Raw genomic sequence first — 19,520 nt, 5'->3', positions numbered from 1 at the left:
AAAACCGCATTTACCTTGTTGAATATAGGTAGCTTGGTGTGTCTAATGTAGCATACCAAAAAGCTTGTGTTATCTCTGACCTGCTTTCTTATGTTAATTAGTAATAATGTAATGGCCACTGAGAAACGGTTTAGGCACGCTAAAATCTGCATGTCCCAACCCACGTCAATGTTGGCAATATATAAATGTGTGAGGTGTTGATGCTAACTGCAGAACAAAGCTAGCCTGAGCTACTGCTAACGTACTTGTCTGACGAGAAGAGAGCAACAAAGATGTCAAAGTAGCTCAGGAGGTAGAGCAGGTTGTCCGGTAATCGGAAGGTTTTAGGTTCTAGCCCGGCTTCCGCCAGAGAATGCTGCTGTTGTGTCCTTGAGCAAGAAACCTAACCCACCTTACCTACTGGTGGTGGTCGGAGGAACTGGGGGCGCCTGTGTTCCACAATCTTTCTTCCATCAGTGTGCCTCAGGGCAGCTGTGGCTACATTGTAGCTCATCACCAGTGTGTGAATGGATGACTGTGTCGTGTAGCGCCTTGGGGGGGGGGGGGGGGTTGTAGAACCCTACAAAGGTGCTATTTACCATAAAGCACACATGTACAGTTCCATGATGTACTGGGAATAACCAAACTGACAGAATTCCTGACAGAATGGAGGCAGATAGATTATTTGATCATCTGTCAGCGCACCCCAGGGCAGCTGTGGCTACATCGTAGCTCATCACCATCAGTGTGTGAATGAGTGTGTGAATGGATGAATGACACACTGTAGTGTAAAGCGCTTTGGAGTCCTTACTCTGAGAGGCGCTATACAAGTGCGGATCATTTATCATTTATCCATAGCTGCCTACTGGTTTATCTGGATTCTGTACATAGCTTCAGGCAGCGTCATGGGCTACCTTCACACTGCAGGTCTTAATGCTCAATTCCGATTTTTGAGTAAATCCGATAATTTTTTTTTGTGGTTGTTCATTTCATAACTGAAATGCAACACCAAACACTCTGCAGTGTGGAGGCTTCACAGCCCGCATACACAGAAGTAGACAGGAAGTCACACTGAGACCGCTCAGTGGAGTTGTGATGTGAAAGCCTTTGCTGACAGTTCATCCACAATTTCAGGATCACACCTGTCAAATCTCCTGTTTTGGACCGGAAACCATTTTCTAAACTATAAACTATTTTACTCCTTATTCTCGTCGTTTTTCCGTATTAGCATTACCTGAAAATGTTCTGTTATCAGGTTCTTTCACAGAAGGGACAACCCCCCTCCCCACGGAGACCGGAGAGACGTTTTGCTCCCATCACAAAACTTGACAGAATATCCAGACAGATCTCTGAATCTCTCTGTCAGCACCTCTCCTCAGGAACGTCATTGCACGACGCTCACCTCCGCTGACTCAGTAGGACGTAGGAGGTGGATTTAACGTGACATGACCCATAACTCCTTCACTGCCAGCCTTTTTCTGATCAGAAAGCCCCTGGGAGCCAGCGTTTCGGAGTGTTTTTTCTGCTCTGTGATGTCAATGCCAAAACTACCAAAACAAAGAGCGGACTCACTTCTTCATCAGAAAGAGTCCGCGTGTTTATCCATTCTTTCATAATCCGGTTCGCTCCTTACTTTTTTCATAACAGCGGCCCAAAACTATCTCCTAGTACATAGATTTCCTGCTTCCTGATCATGTGACATACGCAGATGAAGATCAGCTTTAGCGCCGTGATGTTTGTTCTCACAGTGCGGGGGCTCGATCTGACGCCCGCCACGTAAAAAAATGAAATTGACGACTTTAGTCATCAACGGCAGCGATCAGTTGGATTTAAAATGATGACTTTAGTCATCAACGGCAGTTGAACATTTTCCAAAATTAAAAATTTGTTCTAGGACCCCTTTAATATCGGCTGTAATCAGAAAAGGAAATGAAATTCAGACATTATGTTTTAAAGACACAACTGATAAATGTTTGGTATCCTGCCTGTTTTTGTTTGTTTTGTTTGCATCTTTATTTCGGTCTCCAGAGGTCATGACCACCATAGAGGAGGGCGATGTGGATGAAATGACCAAGAGGAGGGTGCATGAAGGGAAGGAGAAGCCTGGAGCTCTCTGGCACATCTATGCTGCCAAAGATGCTGAGAAGATCAGAGAACTGCTCCGCAAGGTCAGTGGCCAACAGATCTCAGATCAGACCCTTTAAACTGCACCAGTGTTTGCAGATGTTTTTAACAAACTGTCACTGACTTATTTGTCATTGAGTAAATAGAAAAGGGGAGGAGCTTACAATAGTGTCAGTAAATCTTTTCTCAGCCTTATCTTTTATGTTATTTGTATCAGGTGGGAGAGGAGCAAGGTCAGGAGAACCCTCCAGACCATGACCCTATTCATGACCAGAGCTGGTACCTTGACCAGGGGCTCAGACGCAGACTCTATGAGGAGTACGGCGTCCAGGGCTGGGCCATTGTACAGTTCCTAGGAGATGCTGTGTTTATCCCTGCTGGAGCTCCTCACCAGGTCAGACACATGATAGTTTTCATACAAATGCATCAGTCATTAACACCCATTGATTCAAGGAAATGTGTGCTGTCATTACCACGTTTGTTCTTCCCATGACTTTTCCCTTCCAGGTACACAACTTGTATAGCTGTATCAAGGTGGCAGAGGACTTCGTGTCTCCTGAGCATGTGAGGCACTGTTTCAGACTGACGCAGGAGTTCAGACACCTTTCAACAACTCATACAAACCATGAAGACAAGCTACAGGTCAGATCATCAAAATTGCCTCTAAAGTCAGAATAGATGCTGTGGTCTGTTGCAGTTTGTTCAGAACACATTAAAGTAAAAGTTATGGCTAAATAATCGTATTATTTTCCAATTAGAAGTGCAATTTCACGGTTTTACAGCACTCCTGACTACTATGGCCAATATGATTCATAGCTGTTTTCTGTTTCTGTGGCTCATTTTCCATCCCTCATGCTGCACCGTTCATGTGTGTGAGAGGGAGGGGCAAAGAGGCTGATTTGTCAGCTTCCTGCAACAGCAGACATTAATATATTCTAATAAAAGTATGCAGACTTGGAAAAGCAGCTTATCTTCTTTCCAAAAACCTTTGTGTTTTTCTGATGGCACAAATCGTTGCAGGGTTTCTGTTAGGGGTAGACCGGTATATCAGCATCAGCCGATATTTGTCTATAGTAAAGTCAGGCACATCCTCGGCCAGCCAGGTGCTGTTGCAGAAATTAATTTTAATGTATTTATACGTTCATTAATAACATCTGCATGATAAATACTGTAAAGTAACTTAATGTAGGTGTCTGACTCCAACACTGAGCAGTGCACAAAGTTGAGATTTAACCGTTAAATTCAGATTCAAAAGCTGATTCACCTTCAGGAAATGTGTGCATCAACTGATGTTATTAGGGACCAGTGTTGGGAATGTCACTTTTAAAAAGTAATTAGTAATAGTTACTCAGTACTTTGTAAGGGTATCCGCGTGGTCTTAAAAAGTCTTAAAAGTCTTCAATTTGATGAAAGGAAAATTAAGACCCTTAAAAGTCTTAAATTTATTTAGTAAAGTCTTAAATTTGGTTAGTATTGACGTGATTTTAAAATACGTTCGTCTCATACTTGCAAACTTGATGCTTTTCAGTGAAAATTGCCGTTTATGAAACCAAATTTGTTCACTTGAATCAAAGAGTTTGTTTTTGGGAAGGTGAGTCTTTAGTCGGGTTTCAGTCGCTCTTTATAAGAATCAGTTTCAGAAAAATGAGGAGTGTTCATCCTCTTCACAAACCATCTTTGTTAGTGGGTCTCGAGTCGCCATTTGACCAATCACAGTCACGGAGACAGCTAGGGAAAAACACGCTGCGGTAGCCTGTATCACGGCGCCGCTACTACTGTCGCTTCAACATCTGGCAGCTGTTGGAGCTTAAAGTTCCTTGTCTGTCATGTTTTAACGCTACCATTTTTTGCATTCCCGTAGGTGAAGAACATCATCTATCATGCAGTGAAGGATGCTGTCGGAACACTGAAGGCACATGAACCTAAGCTGTCACGCCCTTAATCCCCGTCCCCCCTAGGGCCTTTTGAGACCACTCCACTTTACACTCACAGCATACGTCACATATCTACACAAGTCTGAGCTGCAGCATACACACATTGAAGATGGTGTATGTTGTTGGGGGCAGTGAACGTTTGAATTTTGGGAAAAAGAACATTTCAGTAATGGGGAGGTTGGGTAGGGAGGGGCTAATCAACGCTTCGATGGGAGGGTTCCTCCATCGCTGTAACACAGTATGCTCAAATTTGTCTAGTTGTTTTTTTTATTTCTCTTTTGATTAACATTGTATTTAAGGTCAGTGTGTTCTGTTGTTTTCATTGTAAATGTAAGATGTTTGAGTGAGGGAGTTAAAAAAAAGCTGACGTGCCTTTAGAGCAGAGGTTCAGCTACTATAGAAGCAACTGATGAATCCTGAGTTCTGGGCTATCCTTCAATGACAAGTTATTTCTTCAATAGATGCAAGGCTAATCTGTTTTTGTAGGTTTTTTTCTTTGTTTTAGTTTTTCAACAGCTGATTGTTTCTGCTGTCTGTGGCTGGAGTTACTTCACTAACCAGCCAACCAAGGGAAGCAGACCAAAGTTTTGTATTTTTAGTTTTCTTATTTCTATTTTTAGAGTAAGAAACCTTACTTTTATACACACGATAATGATCTGGAAAGCTTCGAAGAGGGCAGTTTGTTTTACTTTTCCAACATGTGTTTGTCCCAGAGGTTTGGTGAACTGCAGACTTCCAGCAATGTTTGAGGATCACAGTTGCAGCTGAACAGAACTACTGGCCATTAACATTGTATCAATATATATATTGATCTTAGCAGTCTGATTTTTTTTTCACAATAAAATTTCCAAAAATGACTTTGGTTTAATTCTTATTGTTCTCTAAAAAGACCATTTTTGTGCAAAATCAGTGTCTGTAATACTTTGAGATGCAATAAAAAGCCTAAATTTGGATTTTCCTTTACTCTTATTTTATTCTGAAGATGCAGATTTTTCTGAATGAATTCAAATTATAGATTATTGTATGGATCATATTTCAAACTGATATGTTTTTATGAGAATGAAGCACAACACAAAATATTAAAACCTGTTTGTCTTAAATTAAAAAGTGGAACGTTGTAGACCTGAAACCAGACAATAGGTGCTAGCTTTCCCAGTAGGTTACGAGTGTTAGTTTTCAGCCTGCCAGATCTGTTGTTAATCTAAGTAGTCTAACACTCATTAAGGCCACTTCTCAAACTGAATGATGTTAAAAGTTGTGCTTTTTAACATCAAGGTCACTCAAAGAAAGATGTTAGGTTTAATATGTGCAGTAAACATGTCTACGGCTATTCGTGTTACTGCTTATAAGCTATTATTCACACATGTACTTATTAAAACATGGCTCTGCCCACCGTTTTATTGTCCTGAGCAAACTTCATTTAGGCAGGCTGTTGTGTCATATAATCACAGGTTAGTTTAAAATCGACATAACTGATTAAAATGACATGCTAGTTAAATGACATGCTAGTTGGATATAGGAAATATGTCACTTATTCCCAGGATAATTTACCCATTAATCTGAAATGAACTACAATTTCCAGAACATTACGAAACTAGCTGATGTAAATGTGGATTTTCCTTACAAATGATCGAGCTGAAAGCCAAAAACAGAGAATTAAGTTATTTGCATTGCTGAACAATGCTGAAATAAAGGACGTTCTAACTACCCAATTGTTCGTTTGTGCTGGAAAGTTGAAATGAGTATCGATAAGGGGCATGTCCCTTTAAGAAACAGCGCTCAGAGCAGACCGCAGCAGCGGCAGCCGTTACTCACCTGACAGCACAGCGGCAGGAGCCTCCTGGTCGATCTCAACACTCCCAGTCCTGGACGGGGAATGGGGTCCAGCTCGCTAGCCAGCTAGAGTTTTCTGGACCGGAATCTAACAAAAAGGAGCTCACAGCCAGTGAGATGGTGTCCTGGATTATTTCGAGGATAGTTGTGTGAGTATGGGCTGGGCTCCATCTGCTGTAGTGTTTAGCTACATCAGTGGCTTCTCCATTCATCACGGTGTGGTGTAGAAGCCACTCGGTCTGAATACATGAGCTAGTGCTTTTGGTAAAGTAGACACATACCGCGAACAGACTGGTGATTGTTCGCCGACTTAAAGCTGCTGCTTAATTGTTTTAATGTTTCAATGTAATCTGTGGGATGATGCAGCACAATCCAGCGCGTGCGTTAGCCGTTGGCAGCTAACGACGTTCAATAATTAACCACACACAAGGCTAGCATACTAAAGGAGCAGGTCGTGTTTTTAGACTGCTGTATTGTCCCAAGTCGGCCTGATCAATATGCAAGCCTCGCTGCGGACTAGTGAACCAAACAAAACCGCCTGGCTGGGCTCTCGAGCTTGTGTACAGTTTAGTGTTGACATGGTTCATTAAATGTGATGGTTTAGCTGAATATTGCAGCCAATGGTAGGAATGCGCATCCCAAACTCATCAGTAGATGTGTGATATTGTTACTGCGTGGATGTTTAAGTGATCAGATGCCGTTCAGGCCTCAACTTCACTTGCCTTTCAAGGGAAACATTCATGTTTTTCTTTGTAGAAGCTTTAAACGGGTTATTGTGGCGGTTGATGGATAAGTGTTTCATCTAGAATCAATCAAATGCACCTTAAACACAACAATCCCCGTGCAATCAAAATGAGGAAGCAGTGTAAACCTTTAAATATTCCTGGATTATGTAAGGAAAACGGTGAAAATGGTTTCTTTAGTTCTTTCATCTGGCTCCTCCGCCTTTCTCAGGTAGTCATGTGAGGATTGGAGATGAACAGCATGACTGGATATGCATTATAATGACCTCAGCGCATCAAACACATCCGCATCCCTTTCTCAGCTCCATAAATATGCAGCTGCATTTCATTTTAGTCAAAGCTTAATGAAAAACAGGTGAATAATAATAAGCAATGTTGTCGAAATCAACGAGAGAAGAGCAGACGGCATCAAACAAACCCCTGGAGGTGAACTTGTGATGAGGGCCTAAAGAGGCTTGTGGCATCAGGCAGCTGAGGGAGGCTGCTACGAGTCACTTAGTAAAGCTCTAGGCTCTGCACGCACGACCGAGAAGCCACAGCTCAAAATAGGGTACAAAAAATGGATATGCTCAACTGGAAGCACAAATTCCATAAGAATTCCCAGTGTGATGCACATTTAAATCCCTAGAATGAGTGTTTTAGTCACAAACACAGCTGTTAGCTCAGAGTCACACTGGTGATTTTCTGGTTGCATATTTGTTTCTGTCCCTTTTTTAATTTTTGTCACATCAGCAGAACTCCCCACAAAAGCAAAGGTTGCAGCCAAAGGTGGGTGTGTTTGTTAACACATGGTGCCCCACCCCTGGCAGACCTGTGCGTTTTTCCATTTTATCCCACTGCAGTCTTCCTGACTCCCAGATCTCCATTCTAATGTTGTTATTGGTCATCAGTCCAGCGTGTGTTCATGAGCCACCATCCATCATTTTACTTTCCATTTAAAAAAAAATCAACAAACGGAAAACCACTGTCCTCATTCAAGCAGAAGTTGGAAAGTGGTGCAGCATGAAAGATCCCTTTTGTTTACGTGAACTCAGTTAGGCCAGGCTAAGGTAAAGGAGTGTGTTTGTTAGATGTCGATACCCAGAGGTCGTGCCCTTTTGCTGAATCCTCTTGCATTGACCTGGAACTCCTCTCCTCTCTTCTCCTCTGGTGTTCCAGCCTCGCCTTTGGGACGCTGTACCCGGCTTACGCCTCGTACAAGGCTGTCAAAACGAAGAATGTGAAGGAATATGTGAGTACCACCCCTGGATGCTGTCGCAGCAGACCGTTGGTGACCTTTCTGTCTCGTTTGACTTCTGCTTTGGGCTGTTGTTTTCTATCTATACTCTTTGTATTTTCCTGTTTAGAACTGAGGGAACACAGGTTTGATGCTGCAGAGTTAATGGCTAGATTTGATTTCTGTGAGCAGTACTTCAACCGTGTGACGTAATGCATGCTAATATTAAACACTTTGATCAGTTTATCTGAGATGAAGCTGAAGCTACGGAGCAGAAGTTTAAATAGGACACAAATAAGGTCGCTGTGATGGTGTCGGCACACAGAAAGATGAAATTATAGCTGCTGTTGCTAGTGCAGCCTTTTAAAGTTTAATCTAGTGTTTAATGTATGTTCTCATGAAGAGTAAGGTCATCATGGTTTGTCAAGATTCAGATTAAGATCAATGAGATTTTTCAGATTTGGAAAGTAATTGGAAGAATTTGGGGATCTAAAATGTACTTTTTACAAAAGTACATATATATTTTTTCTTTTTTCATTAAAATGCAGCTTTACAGTTTGGTGTTGGGTCACTGGCTGCCGAATGTAGCAGCGCTCAAGCTGTAGGAACTCCACGAGCTTGAGCTAAACCTGATGACTTAAATGTCCCATCACATGAAAGCTTGATGAGCTTCTCTTGCTCTTTCAATGATTTTCAGTGGAGCTGAAGTCTGGTGACTGCAGCAAAAAGCCCAAGAAAGTCAGAATAGTCTTCTTCTAGTTATTGTTGAAAAGTCTTTATTAGGGATGTCCCGATACAACTTTCACCTCCGATACCGATATTGCAGCTTTCATTATTGATCAAAACCGATATCAGCCCGATACGATATCAGCACAAATCATACATACTTTTACCTATTTTATAGTGCGGAATGTATAAAAGGCTTGATCAAGTGATTTTACTCGAACAGAAAACAAAGCCAGCATCAGTAAGTATAAAAAACTGACCAATTTTTTATTAACCTTTGGTTACATAAATGTGAACAGCTGAGGTTGGGAAAACACAATATTGTTCACTGACCAACTGCTACCAGTTGAGTGTCTAAAGTGTCAATTTCACACACTCAGAAAATCCTCATGCAATGTTTTGTGATCCTGCTTCAAATGCACAATGAGGCTGGGTGTATTAATCTTCCCCGGTTCTGTTCCACCATGGGAAACTTGTGCATGACAAATGCTGCACTGAGCCAAACTGTCTTTTTCTGACTTTAACAAAAAATACAGCCACATGGCTGACATTGTTCCTTGCTACTTTGCTAACACGCACCGTCCTGATCACGTGGACTTTGCATGCTGAATTTGGGCACTGCTGGAATGAAATTTAAAGCGAAGCGTACTGCTAATATCAGAGATTTTTGATGCAGTCCGATATAATCCAATACAGTGTATTTGGGCCGATATCTGATATCAATATTGGAACGAGACATCCCTAGTCTTTATGTTCTTCTAGAATCTTTTCCAACATGGATCAGCTTGTTGGTTCTCCCTTTATTAAACCCCTCTGTTGCTGGACTAATGCTGTGAAACAAACGGTAAAATAAGAATGTTTCTTTGTTGTAAACAATCCAATCCAATAAATCAAAGTGTAATCCAAATCAAACTAGATGACCAGGACTTGTCAAACCAGGACTTGTTACATTGACTCTTCATATTCCAGGATGAATAGTTCTAATTACCTGCTGCGTTGCTCAGCATCAAGGATGCCATTGATCCTGAACTAATCCCCAACCCCGATGATTACCCTTTGGTGAAGAAATGGCTGCACAGATAACAGTTTTGCCTCCTCTGATCAGCAGTTGCCATTTTCTTTTGGCTCCACTCGTTATTTTGTGGTTTTTAAAATGATTTTAATCAGCATCACACAACTTGAGTCTGGGTCTAAATGGTTGCCTGGCAGACACGATGCTGATGTAGAACAACTGCTCTGGTTTCTGTGTGTGTGGTCTGTCACATGAAGCAGCTTTGTACATCAGCGTTACGTTTCAGCTCATGTTTGGTTTATCCTACCAAACCTTTAGTCCAAGTTTGGCTAACTTAGCATTCTGTAAATGTTTTAACTTTAGCATTTAGATTTAGGGCTGTGTTGTTGTTTTACAGCTTTTTCCACTCAACAGATGGTGTGTGTGGAGGAAATACAGATGCAAGCCACGCTTGTTTTAAAATGGAAACAGGCTTAAAAGTTTCAGACCTAACCAATGGAGTGTGATGGTCTGATCAACAGTATGAAACCACACAACAAACATCATCTATGTTAAATAATCTCCCTCTCTTTTTTTGTAAATCTGCTGTTTTATAGAAACTCCTCTTCACTCCAGGTTGTTTGATCTGTGAGAGAATGTCAAAAATCACCCACAAGCTAACGAATGAATCCTTGTTGCTAGGGGCAACTAGAAGGGAATACCGTAATTTCCAGACTATAGAGCACACCTCGACATAAGCCACACACACAAAAAAAAAAAAAAGTTTTCTACACACCACACTCAAATACAAGCCGCGACGCAGCAGCCACATGCAGGTCTCCGGCACACAGCGCATGTATGGCCATAACATAAGATAATTAGACAGAAAGATGCTACACGTAGGTTTTCCCTTGTTGTTTTAATTCAACAAAACGAATTTTAAACACGAGTGAGCGTGCCTGCAAGTTTAGAAAAGAAAACAGCACTGATAGCATTCATATTTCTGGATGGTTATAAAATAAAAACAGAACGGACACATTATTACCGGTAATTTGCATGTTTAGAAGAACAGTGATGACACAGCATTAATAAACCCTGGATGATTAGAAAATAAAAACTGCACACAAAACATGCCTGGTTAGTAAATAAAACACTTGCCTACCAGAAAAAGTCATTCGCTCTCATCTTCCTCCTGCGCACTAAAGCCATTAAAGTCCTCTTGTTCAGTGTCGGAGTTGAACAGCCTCAGAAGAGCTTCGTCACATACCTTTTCTGTGGCGATGTCAGTGTCGCTGTCTGTGTTGCTGTCATCATCCCGGGGTGAAGCTGGCATGAATGAGTTCTTCCCGCTGCCGTCTCCAGCGCCGAACCATGGATTCATTCATTCATGCCAAGCTTACGTGCGGCAGCACTGTTTCCCTCCTTTACTGCCAGATCGATGGCCTTCAACTTAAATGCGGCAACGTATGAACTCATACGTTTAGTTACCATGATGAGGGGGTATGGATTAGAAAAAATTCTTCGTGGCGGCTGTTTGCATGTGCTAAATTAAAATGAGCACTTTCTTCGATTTCCACTTTTGACTTCCACCTGTTTCACGTTCTGCTAAAGCGCCCCCTGGCAGGTGAAGGAAAATCTTCAGTAAAGCCACACCTCATTATAAGCCGCATGGTTCAAAGCGTGGGAAAAAAGTAGCGGCTTATAGTCCAGAAAATACGGTAACCTCCAGCAGTGTTGATGGTATAAGTGGGGTTCCTCCTGCTTACCTCATAGCTGCATCAGTTGGAGGAGGAGGAGGAGCTCAGCCTAGAAACGGGCTCCTTCTGGCTGGCTACCATGGTAACCCTCTCTCTCCATTGCTGTTCAGGCAGAAGCAGCGTGTGACAGGAGGAAGAGAGATGAAGAGGGAAAGGGGGGTGCCATATTTGGAGCCTCCTTTTTCTGCTATTTGACTAATTAAATCACCCGAATCCTATAGTGTCTTTTTCTATTTCCAATTCTAATAAACATGATTTAAAATCAGTTTTAATCAACTTGGTTTAGTTTTAGTCCAGCGGGTTCAGATAAACTTAGATTGTGTGTGTGTGTGTGTGTGTGTTCATCACGTGCTATTTTTATGATTGTGCTGTTTTCTGTGTTTCTGCAGGTAAAGTGGATGATGTACTGGATAGTGTTTGCGTTGTTTTCTACAGCAGAGACGGCCACAGACTTGCTTCTATCATGGTGAGTCTTCTCAGATTTCTAATAAAATAGTTTGTATGAAGGACTGAGGGATTTATGTATGTATAGTAACTCAGTTCAGTAAAATAACTACAGCTGCTGGACATTTAATTAGAATATCATGGTAAAGTTAATTTATTTAAGTAATTCCATTCAAAAAGTGAAACTTGTGTATTATATTCATTTATTACACACAGACTGATATATTTCAAAATTTTATTTCTTTTAATGTTGATAATTAACTGTCAGCAAAAGGAAATCCTAAATTCAGTTTCTCAGAAACTTGAATATTAATTAAAACCAATGCAAAAAAAAAAAAAAGAATTTTAGAAATGTTGGCCAACTGAAAGTATGAACATGAAAAGTATAAACATGTACAGGTCTCAATATTTAGCTGTGGCTCTTTGACCTGGATTACTGCAGCAATGTGGCGTGGCATGGACTCCATCAGTCTGTGGCACTGCTCAGGTGTTAGAGCCCATGTTGCTCTGATAACGACCTTCAGCTCTTGTGAATCGTTGGTCTGGCGTATTGCATCTTCCTCTTCACAATACTCCATAGATTGTCTATGTGGTTAAGGTCAGGTGAGTTTGCAGGCTAATCTCACCGCGGTCCTTAAACCAGGTACTGCTAGCTTTGTTACTGTGTGCAGGTGCCAAGTCCTGCTGGAAAATGAAGTGAGTTTGGCTCTCTGGTTGTTTACTAGCTTTGTTTACTACAATCAACCAACCCCACTAAATAAACAGACACACCAGGATTCAGTCATTTTAGAGGTATTTTATTGTTTTGATTAGATTTGGGAAAACTCAAGATTTGTAATTCAAGTATAACAGAAATGTCCAGGTGTGTTTATGATTGGCTAACTTTTGTTTAAGTGTGGGACAGTTTCAGTCTCAGAGGTTCGTCCTGGTTCTTCTCTTGATGCTCGCCCTTTTCTTCCTCCAGGTTTCCATTTTATTTTGAGCTAAAGATTGCATTTGTGATCTGGCTTCTCTCCCCGTACACTAAAGGCTCCAGTGTCCTTTACCGCAAGTTTGTCCACCCAACGCTGTCCAACAAAGAGAAGGTAGGACCATCACAAAGCTGGTGCGCTTCAGTCATCTTTGCACACACGTCTACACCCTGATGTCTGTTTTCTCATCTCTAACATCTTTCCTCTGCAGGAAATAGACGAGTACATAGCTCAGGCCAAAGACCGGAGTTATGAGACCATGATGAGGTTTGGAAAACGGGGTCTCAACCTCGCCGCTAATGCTGCTGTCACTGCAGCCACCAAGGTGAGCCCATGTCATCAGCCTTCTGCTGCATGCTTGTTGAGCTCATTGCAGAAAAATCAAGTGTTCTGTCACATGATCCTAAACATCTATTAGAAATTCAGTCCAGCTTAATAAATTATTAGAGATGTAACCCTTAAGACAAACACTGAATGAGCTGCTGGATTCAGTTCATCTAAACCTTTCATCTGGTGAACCTTTACTTAACTGGTCTTCAAAAAAGAAAACGTGTTTTCATCTCGTCTCATAACAAATGTTTTATTTTTCTTTGTGGCATTCAGGGGCAGGGCGTTCTGTCCGACAAGCTGCGCAGTTTCAGCATGCAGGATCTGACTCTCATAAACACAGAGGAGGAGCTGGGTCTGCACACCTCAGAGGTGCGGATGAGGCGAGACCTCATGGACGAGATGAGCTCCGGGGTCAACACGCTTCCCCGCTCAAAGAGCGCCACCACACGGCAGAGTAAGACCATGTGACTCATGCACGTAGCACGAGGACTGAAGTTGTCCACAAAGATTGTTTCTGTGGTTTAAAGTCAGAGGCTGGTCCAAGTGGAGGCCTGTGATGTAAGACAAGGAAGATGGGGGTGGAGGGTTGTGGGCGAGAGCATGTGTCTGAGTGGGAGGAGAGCTCTTTGTCTCACTGCACTGCTGCTAGTGTGGGTCTGAGCACAGAGATGTGGAAGCAACTGCACTCGCTGGTTTTCAAACTAAAGCTGAACCTTAAGCCACAACATATAATATATTAACCTACATCTATAAATCCATCTACAGCCACACCGGTACTTCTGGACTCTTGAGTCCTGTTAGCATGACTGCAGCAACACTGCTAACTGTGTTAGCTCCGGTAAGGAATAAAACAAGTCATTTGGGAAAGCTACGACACACACACACACAGATATAATCTAAAAGATGATCCCCATATCAACAATAGATCCTCCATGGACCAGTAGAACTTCCGTGCCATCCTGGATTAGTGCAAACGAGTCAGACTAAGGAGTTACTCCAGCATCAGGAAGATTTATTCTGGTGAGCTATTAGTTATATATTTTCCAGAGTTATATCAATGTATATGTGGAGCGGTAAAACTGGCAGCACACATATCTGTAGATTACTGAACTATATTGGGACACATGATGGAGCTAAGACCAGCTGGCAACTCATCAGCTTAGAGCTCCCAGTGGAGCAAAGAAATGAAATATTTAACAAAAGTAAACAAACTGTATCAATTTTGGTTCTGAAGATGAACAGAATTCACCTCGATGTTCAAATCGGATCTTCAGAGTCAAACGTTCTGAAACATGTCTGCACCTCCGGTAGAGCTATCCAGCTGGTGGGATCGGAGTTCGGTTGAACTTCGGTAATCTAATATCTGTTCTCGTCGCCGTATCCCAGAGAAAAAACCTAATCTGACCGCCTAGCAGAGGCTTCAGAAGCTACATCTGACTAATGACACATTGTTCTTTGCTTTAACTATAACGCAGTAACACCGGAGTCGGAGGTTGTTTTCTACAGCTGTTTCAGCAGATCTCCTTGTGAAACGTCACCAGCTGCCCAGGGCTTAGACTGGAAGTTGGTTTCTGTTTTTCCCGCGCCGGTCAAAAACATCAGTTTTTCTTAAAATTCCAGCTGTGAAAATCCCCAAACCTTTTTCATCTGAGGTTTTAATACTTCTTCACACATGCCGTTCAAAGGAAATTTGCCTCTGGCCAATATCTTTAAAACACAGAAAATAAAAAGTTGTTCTTTACCTTGGTTTGCTAACGTTTCGGCTTACTTTAACCATCCTCAGAGCTGTGTCGATGTTGGTGGCGTCACTTCCTCCTCCATTTACCCGCAGGCAGCAGAGGACGGTGTTGCCCTCTGCTGCCTGCATTCACCCATGTCGATGCATTCACCTCGCTGATGAAAGTCTAGGGACCGACCGATATGTTTTATTTATTTTTTAAGGCCGATACCAACTTTTAAAGGATTTTGTTACAGATATCTAAAGCTAGGCCGATAGATATACGTTTTAGCAGCACATTGTGAAAGACAACTGAACACTCACAGTAGGCTATATAAATTAAATAAGCCAATACATCTCTAAATATTTATTGAACTTAAATTATAAAACAAACTCAAAGCATGAAGAGAAACCAGTGTGTTGGGGTTCTTCCGGTCCTTTCTTTAGTCTAGAAGTTTTTTTTAAATTTTCTGTTAAAGATAATTTCAGCTGATGGCGGATATAGAAAAATTTAATATATCGACCGCCCGATCGATATATCGGTCGTCCTCTAACACAGTCCCATGCATTATCCAATGTGTAGACCCCATTGTCTCTGTTCATGGTTGTGTGTCCATGTCTCATTTCTGTGGCGTCCTTGATCCATCTTTTGTATTTTTGTTGTTCTGTGTTTGCATTATATGATTCTCTCTTGTGCAGTGGTCTATTACAACTGATTTCTTTATTGTACTTTCTGCTTCCTGTGTCGCTGCTCTCGTGTGTCTTTGACTTGTTTCTTTCTCACACTCTTTTCTATGTTCTATTGTTCTTGTGTTTAGTTGGCATCTGGTTTCTCCTGTGTGTGTTTTATTGCAGAGTTAGCATGGGATTCCGGATATGACTCCTCACTGCTGCTGGTGTGTGTGTGTGTGTGTGTGTGTGTGTGTGTGTGTGTGTGTGTGTGTGTGTGTGTGTGTGTGTGTGTGTGTGTGTGTGTGTGTGTGTGTGTGTGTGTGTGTGTGTGTGTGTGTGTGTGTGTGTGTGTGTGTGTGTGTGTGTGTGTGTGTGTGTGTGTGTGTGTGTGTGTGTGTGTGTGTGTGTGTGTGTGTGTGTGTGTGTGTGTGTGTGTGTGTGTGTGTGTGTGTGTGTGTGTGTGTGTGTGTGTGTGTGTGTGTGTGTGTGTGTGTGTGTGTGTGTGTGTGTGTGTGTGTGTGTGTGTGTGTGTGTGTGTGTGTGTGTGTGTGTGTGTGTGTGTGTGTGTGTGTGTGTGTGTGTGTGTGTGTGTGTGTGTGTGTGTGTGTGTGTGTGTGTGTGTGTGTGTGTGTGTGTGTGTGTGTGTGTGTGTGTGTGTGTGTGTGTGTGTGTGTGTGTGTGTGTGTGTGTGTGTGTGTGTGTGTGTGTGTGTGTGTGTGTGTGTGTGTGTAAAATCAGATCCTCTGGTGAATGACAACTTTCTAGTTGTTCCTTTCTTAACACGATCTTTTCCACTCCTGCAGCCCGTTCTTCGGTAGCTGCGTCTCTTACTGAAGACACGTCGTCTCAACACAGCTCCGACCAGTCGGACACGAGGACTGAACACTCTGATGACGACGTAGGAGACAAAGCTCCCAAACGTGCCACCAGCACAAAAACAACAAAAAAACCTGCAGCTGTGAAGACGGAGGTAGGACTAGAGAAAGACACAAATATCTGCTCCAAATTCAGAATGACCCCTAAGCCCACCACCTGCTTGTCTTCTCACCTCTAGTCACAACAGAAGACGGTGAAGAAGCCTGTAAAGAAAAAGACGACTTCTAATAACATGGAGACACCTCCATGAGTCCAGCTGTCCAGGCGCTCCCGTTGGTTCTCTACGTCACCCCTGTTGGCTTTTAAAGCCAAGAGTAGATTTAGCTTTCTTTTAACTGTAGGTTTTAGAGTGCTTCAGAAACCCTCCCTTTGCACATTTTCCTCGCATTTAGTCAGTTTACCTGAGGTTTAACCTTTTGTGAACTTAGAGTTTTATGATGGTTAATAATCAGATCAGAAATGCTTCTTCATCTGTTTAGATTTCTGGTTCACACGGACATATTTAATGTCAGTTTTTGACATCAAGTATGTCAGACATCTGTTTTTGATAAGTTAGGATATTGTTTCATCTGTGTGTTTCTGGCCAGATTACGCATGGTTCCTGTGTCTTATGTTTACATTCTGACTAAACTGATTTGGAAACCCTCTAAAGTTTGGTCTCTGGAGCAGACACCCAATGAAGCTGAGATGAAGTTGGAATAAACGTTTATTATCGTTGTTTCCTTACAACTGTCTCACCTGGAACTCTTGCAGCCTTTTGTTAATCTGTATTGTTTTATTTTACTCTGAATCTTGTGTAGGAGTTCAAACTTGTATTTGTCTCCAGAAGGTGTCCTGTGGCTGAGTGGATCTGACTGCTATGTTTAGATGTCACTCGGTTGTTTTTAATTTTCACATAAAGTTCAGTTTGCTGCAGGAGGTGGAGTGGTTTCTTTTATCACCACTCAGACTGTAATTATCTGTCATTTATTACACTTCTGCATACTTCATGTATTATTTGTAATAAGTATAATTGTGTCGTCTTTATGTGAAATTATTAATAGTTTCTTAAATAAACACATTAGTCGTTTACATCATCGGTTCTTGAGGTAACGCTTCTGCTTTGAGCAAACTGATGACTTTTAGCTTTTCATGGTAAAATATAAAATTTTGCACTTTCTCCAGTTGTTACTGTATTTTACTGTATAAATCATCAGCTGGTCAGGAGGAATTATTTTCTGTATTTACAGATGCAGACTTGGATCAAGCTGCAGGCATCTGGAAAGCTTCTCTTCCTCATTAGTTCTGATACTATCAACCAGCAGGGGGAGACAAACTCCACCTCAGCTGTTTGTAAACGGCAGAAGTCTGTTATCAATCACAGAGTACAAACACTATGACCCTTATCACCTTATTTATTGTTCATGTTTAAACATTTAAGATTTTTTTCCTTCTTGACTAATCAAATATTTTTGTCTTTCAATTTCTTGAAGATTTTTGACTTCCTCCACACCTAAATGAGAGAAATAATTCCTTCTAAACTAACAGTATGTCATCATGAATAAAAAAGTATTTCCTGTCCTAAACTTAAAGAAACTGCAGAAAAATCTCTTGAGTTTGTATCATATCTTATTTTGTGTTTACAGTCAGTATTGAGCACAGTTGTAAATTTGTATTTTGTTTGTGCCAATTCTGTAAATCAAAAGGAAAGCAGAGTGTGTGCTGGGACTGCTCTGCCTCCAAACGGTTGCTCATCAGTAAAGAAATTGCTGCTAATAAAGGAAGTTAAACTGTCATTTTTCACACTGAGCTGCTCACACTGTTAGTATGAGAATGTATTTTTTGTTTGTTTTAACAGTGTTTCTGCCCTCTTCACTGGAGAATGCAGAGCAGATATGTTTGTTTTGGTCACAATTGTAGAGTTTAAATGACAAAAGCGAAAGTAGAATTTAAAAGTTAAATGTGATTTAAATTATGTGTGTACCAACATGGAGCTACAGGGACAAGACCACTGAGGTAAAAGTATTTCCGTACAATCTGTCTAACCACTTTTTGATTACCTTTGAGTTTATTATAACTTCTTTAGACATGAAAGTAAATTTCACTATAGTCGAACTCTGACAACGCTGTTGCATCTTTTAAATCACCTATTCCATCTACGGTCTTCAGTATGTCAGAAGAACTTAGCAGTGGACAATTTCTAGCCCTTCACAAATTAACGATCTAGTTCATAATGTTCTTTACGTGTGGCATTAGATGATGCTGCCCCTTTAAAAAAGAAGGTAATTGAGCACAGGAAGTTGGCTCCCTGGTTCAATTCTGATCTATACTTTAAAACAGAACTCTAGGATATTGGAGAGACAATGGCATTACACATCAGGAGGAGTCCTACTTATTCTGGAAAAGTGGTCTAGTACTTTATAAAATAAGCTTCGACAAGCTAGAACTGCTTATTTTTCATTGGTAATTGAGAATCCTAAATTTATTTTCAGTACAGTTGCCAAACTTACAGAGATTCATAGCTCTGAACCATTTATTCCCTTAGCCCTCAGCAACAATGACTTTACGGGATTGCTCATGAGTAAAATTAATTCTATTAGAAACAAAATCATTAGCATCCTCTCTAATGCAAATTTTTCTTCCTCGGTAAGTGAGGCAGCATCAGAGGTAACTGTAGGACCTCATCTGTGTTTGAACTAGGGGTTGCACGACTTAATTTTTTTAAAAAGTCGACAGCCAAGTAATGAAAATCGAGTCGACTTCGACTAGTCGTTGATGACGTCATACACCTGAAGCGGCGGGGGGCGGTAGGTTCGCTGGAGTTTTTGACAATTAAAATTGTGCCCACATTTTCTAAGTTAACACATCTCTTTTAACAACGGTACTTTCTGCATCCTACTTCAGCCCTCTCCCACCTCCCCCTGCGCAGCAGCCGCAAACTCACTGATGCGCCTGCAGCCTTTCCTGCTGCTCTTAACATTAAAATAATTATTTCATCTTCTGTTCCTCACTTCTGATTACCTTCAATGGTGTCTGTTTGTTGCAACCACCAGGTACAAAAACAAACTTGTTTTTATTTGACTATTTTTCTGTCCTGTCTGTTTATTATCTTCCTGCATCTCCTCTCAATCCTAAAGAAAAACAGTGGAGTGCCGCTGCTCGCCGGCCGACTACAACGGGACCGTTTTTGCTGCGGAGTTCGTGCCGGAGCGGAGATAGTGGAATTTT

General features: G+C 41.5%; 2 protein-coding genes across 6 annotated transcripts in view; both read left to right on the top strand.

Moving 5' to 3' along the window:
- The window catches only part of kdm3b (lysine (K)-specific demethylase 3B), a 29,242-nt gene extending 24,348 nt beyond the window's left edge, over positions 1–4,894 (top strand). For all 5 annotated transcript variants that reach the window (XM_070552241.1, XM_070552248.1, XM_070552239.1 and 2 more), the window contains 4 exons: positions 2,008–2,147; positions 2,321–2,497; positions 2,611–2,745; positions 3,965–4,894. In XM_070552241.1, the coding sequence (XP_070408342.1) occupies positions 2,008–2,147; positions 2,321–2,497; positions 2,611–2,745; positions 3,965–4,045 (533 nt within the window). In that variant the 3' untranslated portion in view covers positions 4,046–4,894. The remainder of the gene's footprint in view (positions 1–2,007; positions 2,148–2,320; positions 2,498–2,610; positions 2,746–3,964) is intronic.
- Positions 4,895–5,815: 921 nt separating this feature from the next.
- Positions 5,816–17,384, top strand: reep2 (receptor accessory protein 2). The gene is made up of 8 exons (XM_015943972.3): positions 5,816–6,019; positions 7,772–7,844; positions 11,693–11,769; positions 12,712–12,832; positions 12,930–13,043; positions 13,322–13,502; positions 16,241–16,407; positions 16,492–17,384. The coding sequence occupies exons 1-8, from the start codon at positions 5,988–5,990 to the stop codon at positions 16,561–16,563; spliced, it is 837 nt and encodes a 278-aa protein (XP_015799458.1). The 5' UTR covers positions 5,816–5,987; the 3' UTR covers positions 16,564–17,384.
- Positions 17,385–19,520: the final 2,136 nt, after the last annotated feature.

Source organism: Nothobranchius furzeri, chromosome 1, assembly GCF_043380555.1.
Source record: "Nothobranchius furzeri strain GRZ-AD chromosome 1, NfurGRZ-RIMD1, whole genome shotgun sequence".
Taxonomy (NCBI): Eukaryota; Metazoa; Chordata; class Actinopteri; order Cyprinodontiformes; family Nothobranchiidae; genus Nothobranchius; species Nothobranchius furzeri.
This window is presented reverse-complemented; position numbering and strand designations above follow the sequence as displayed.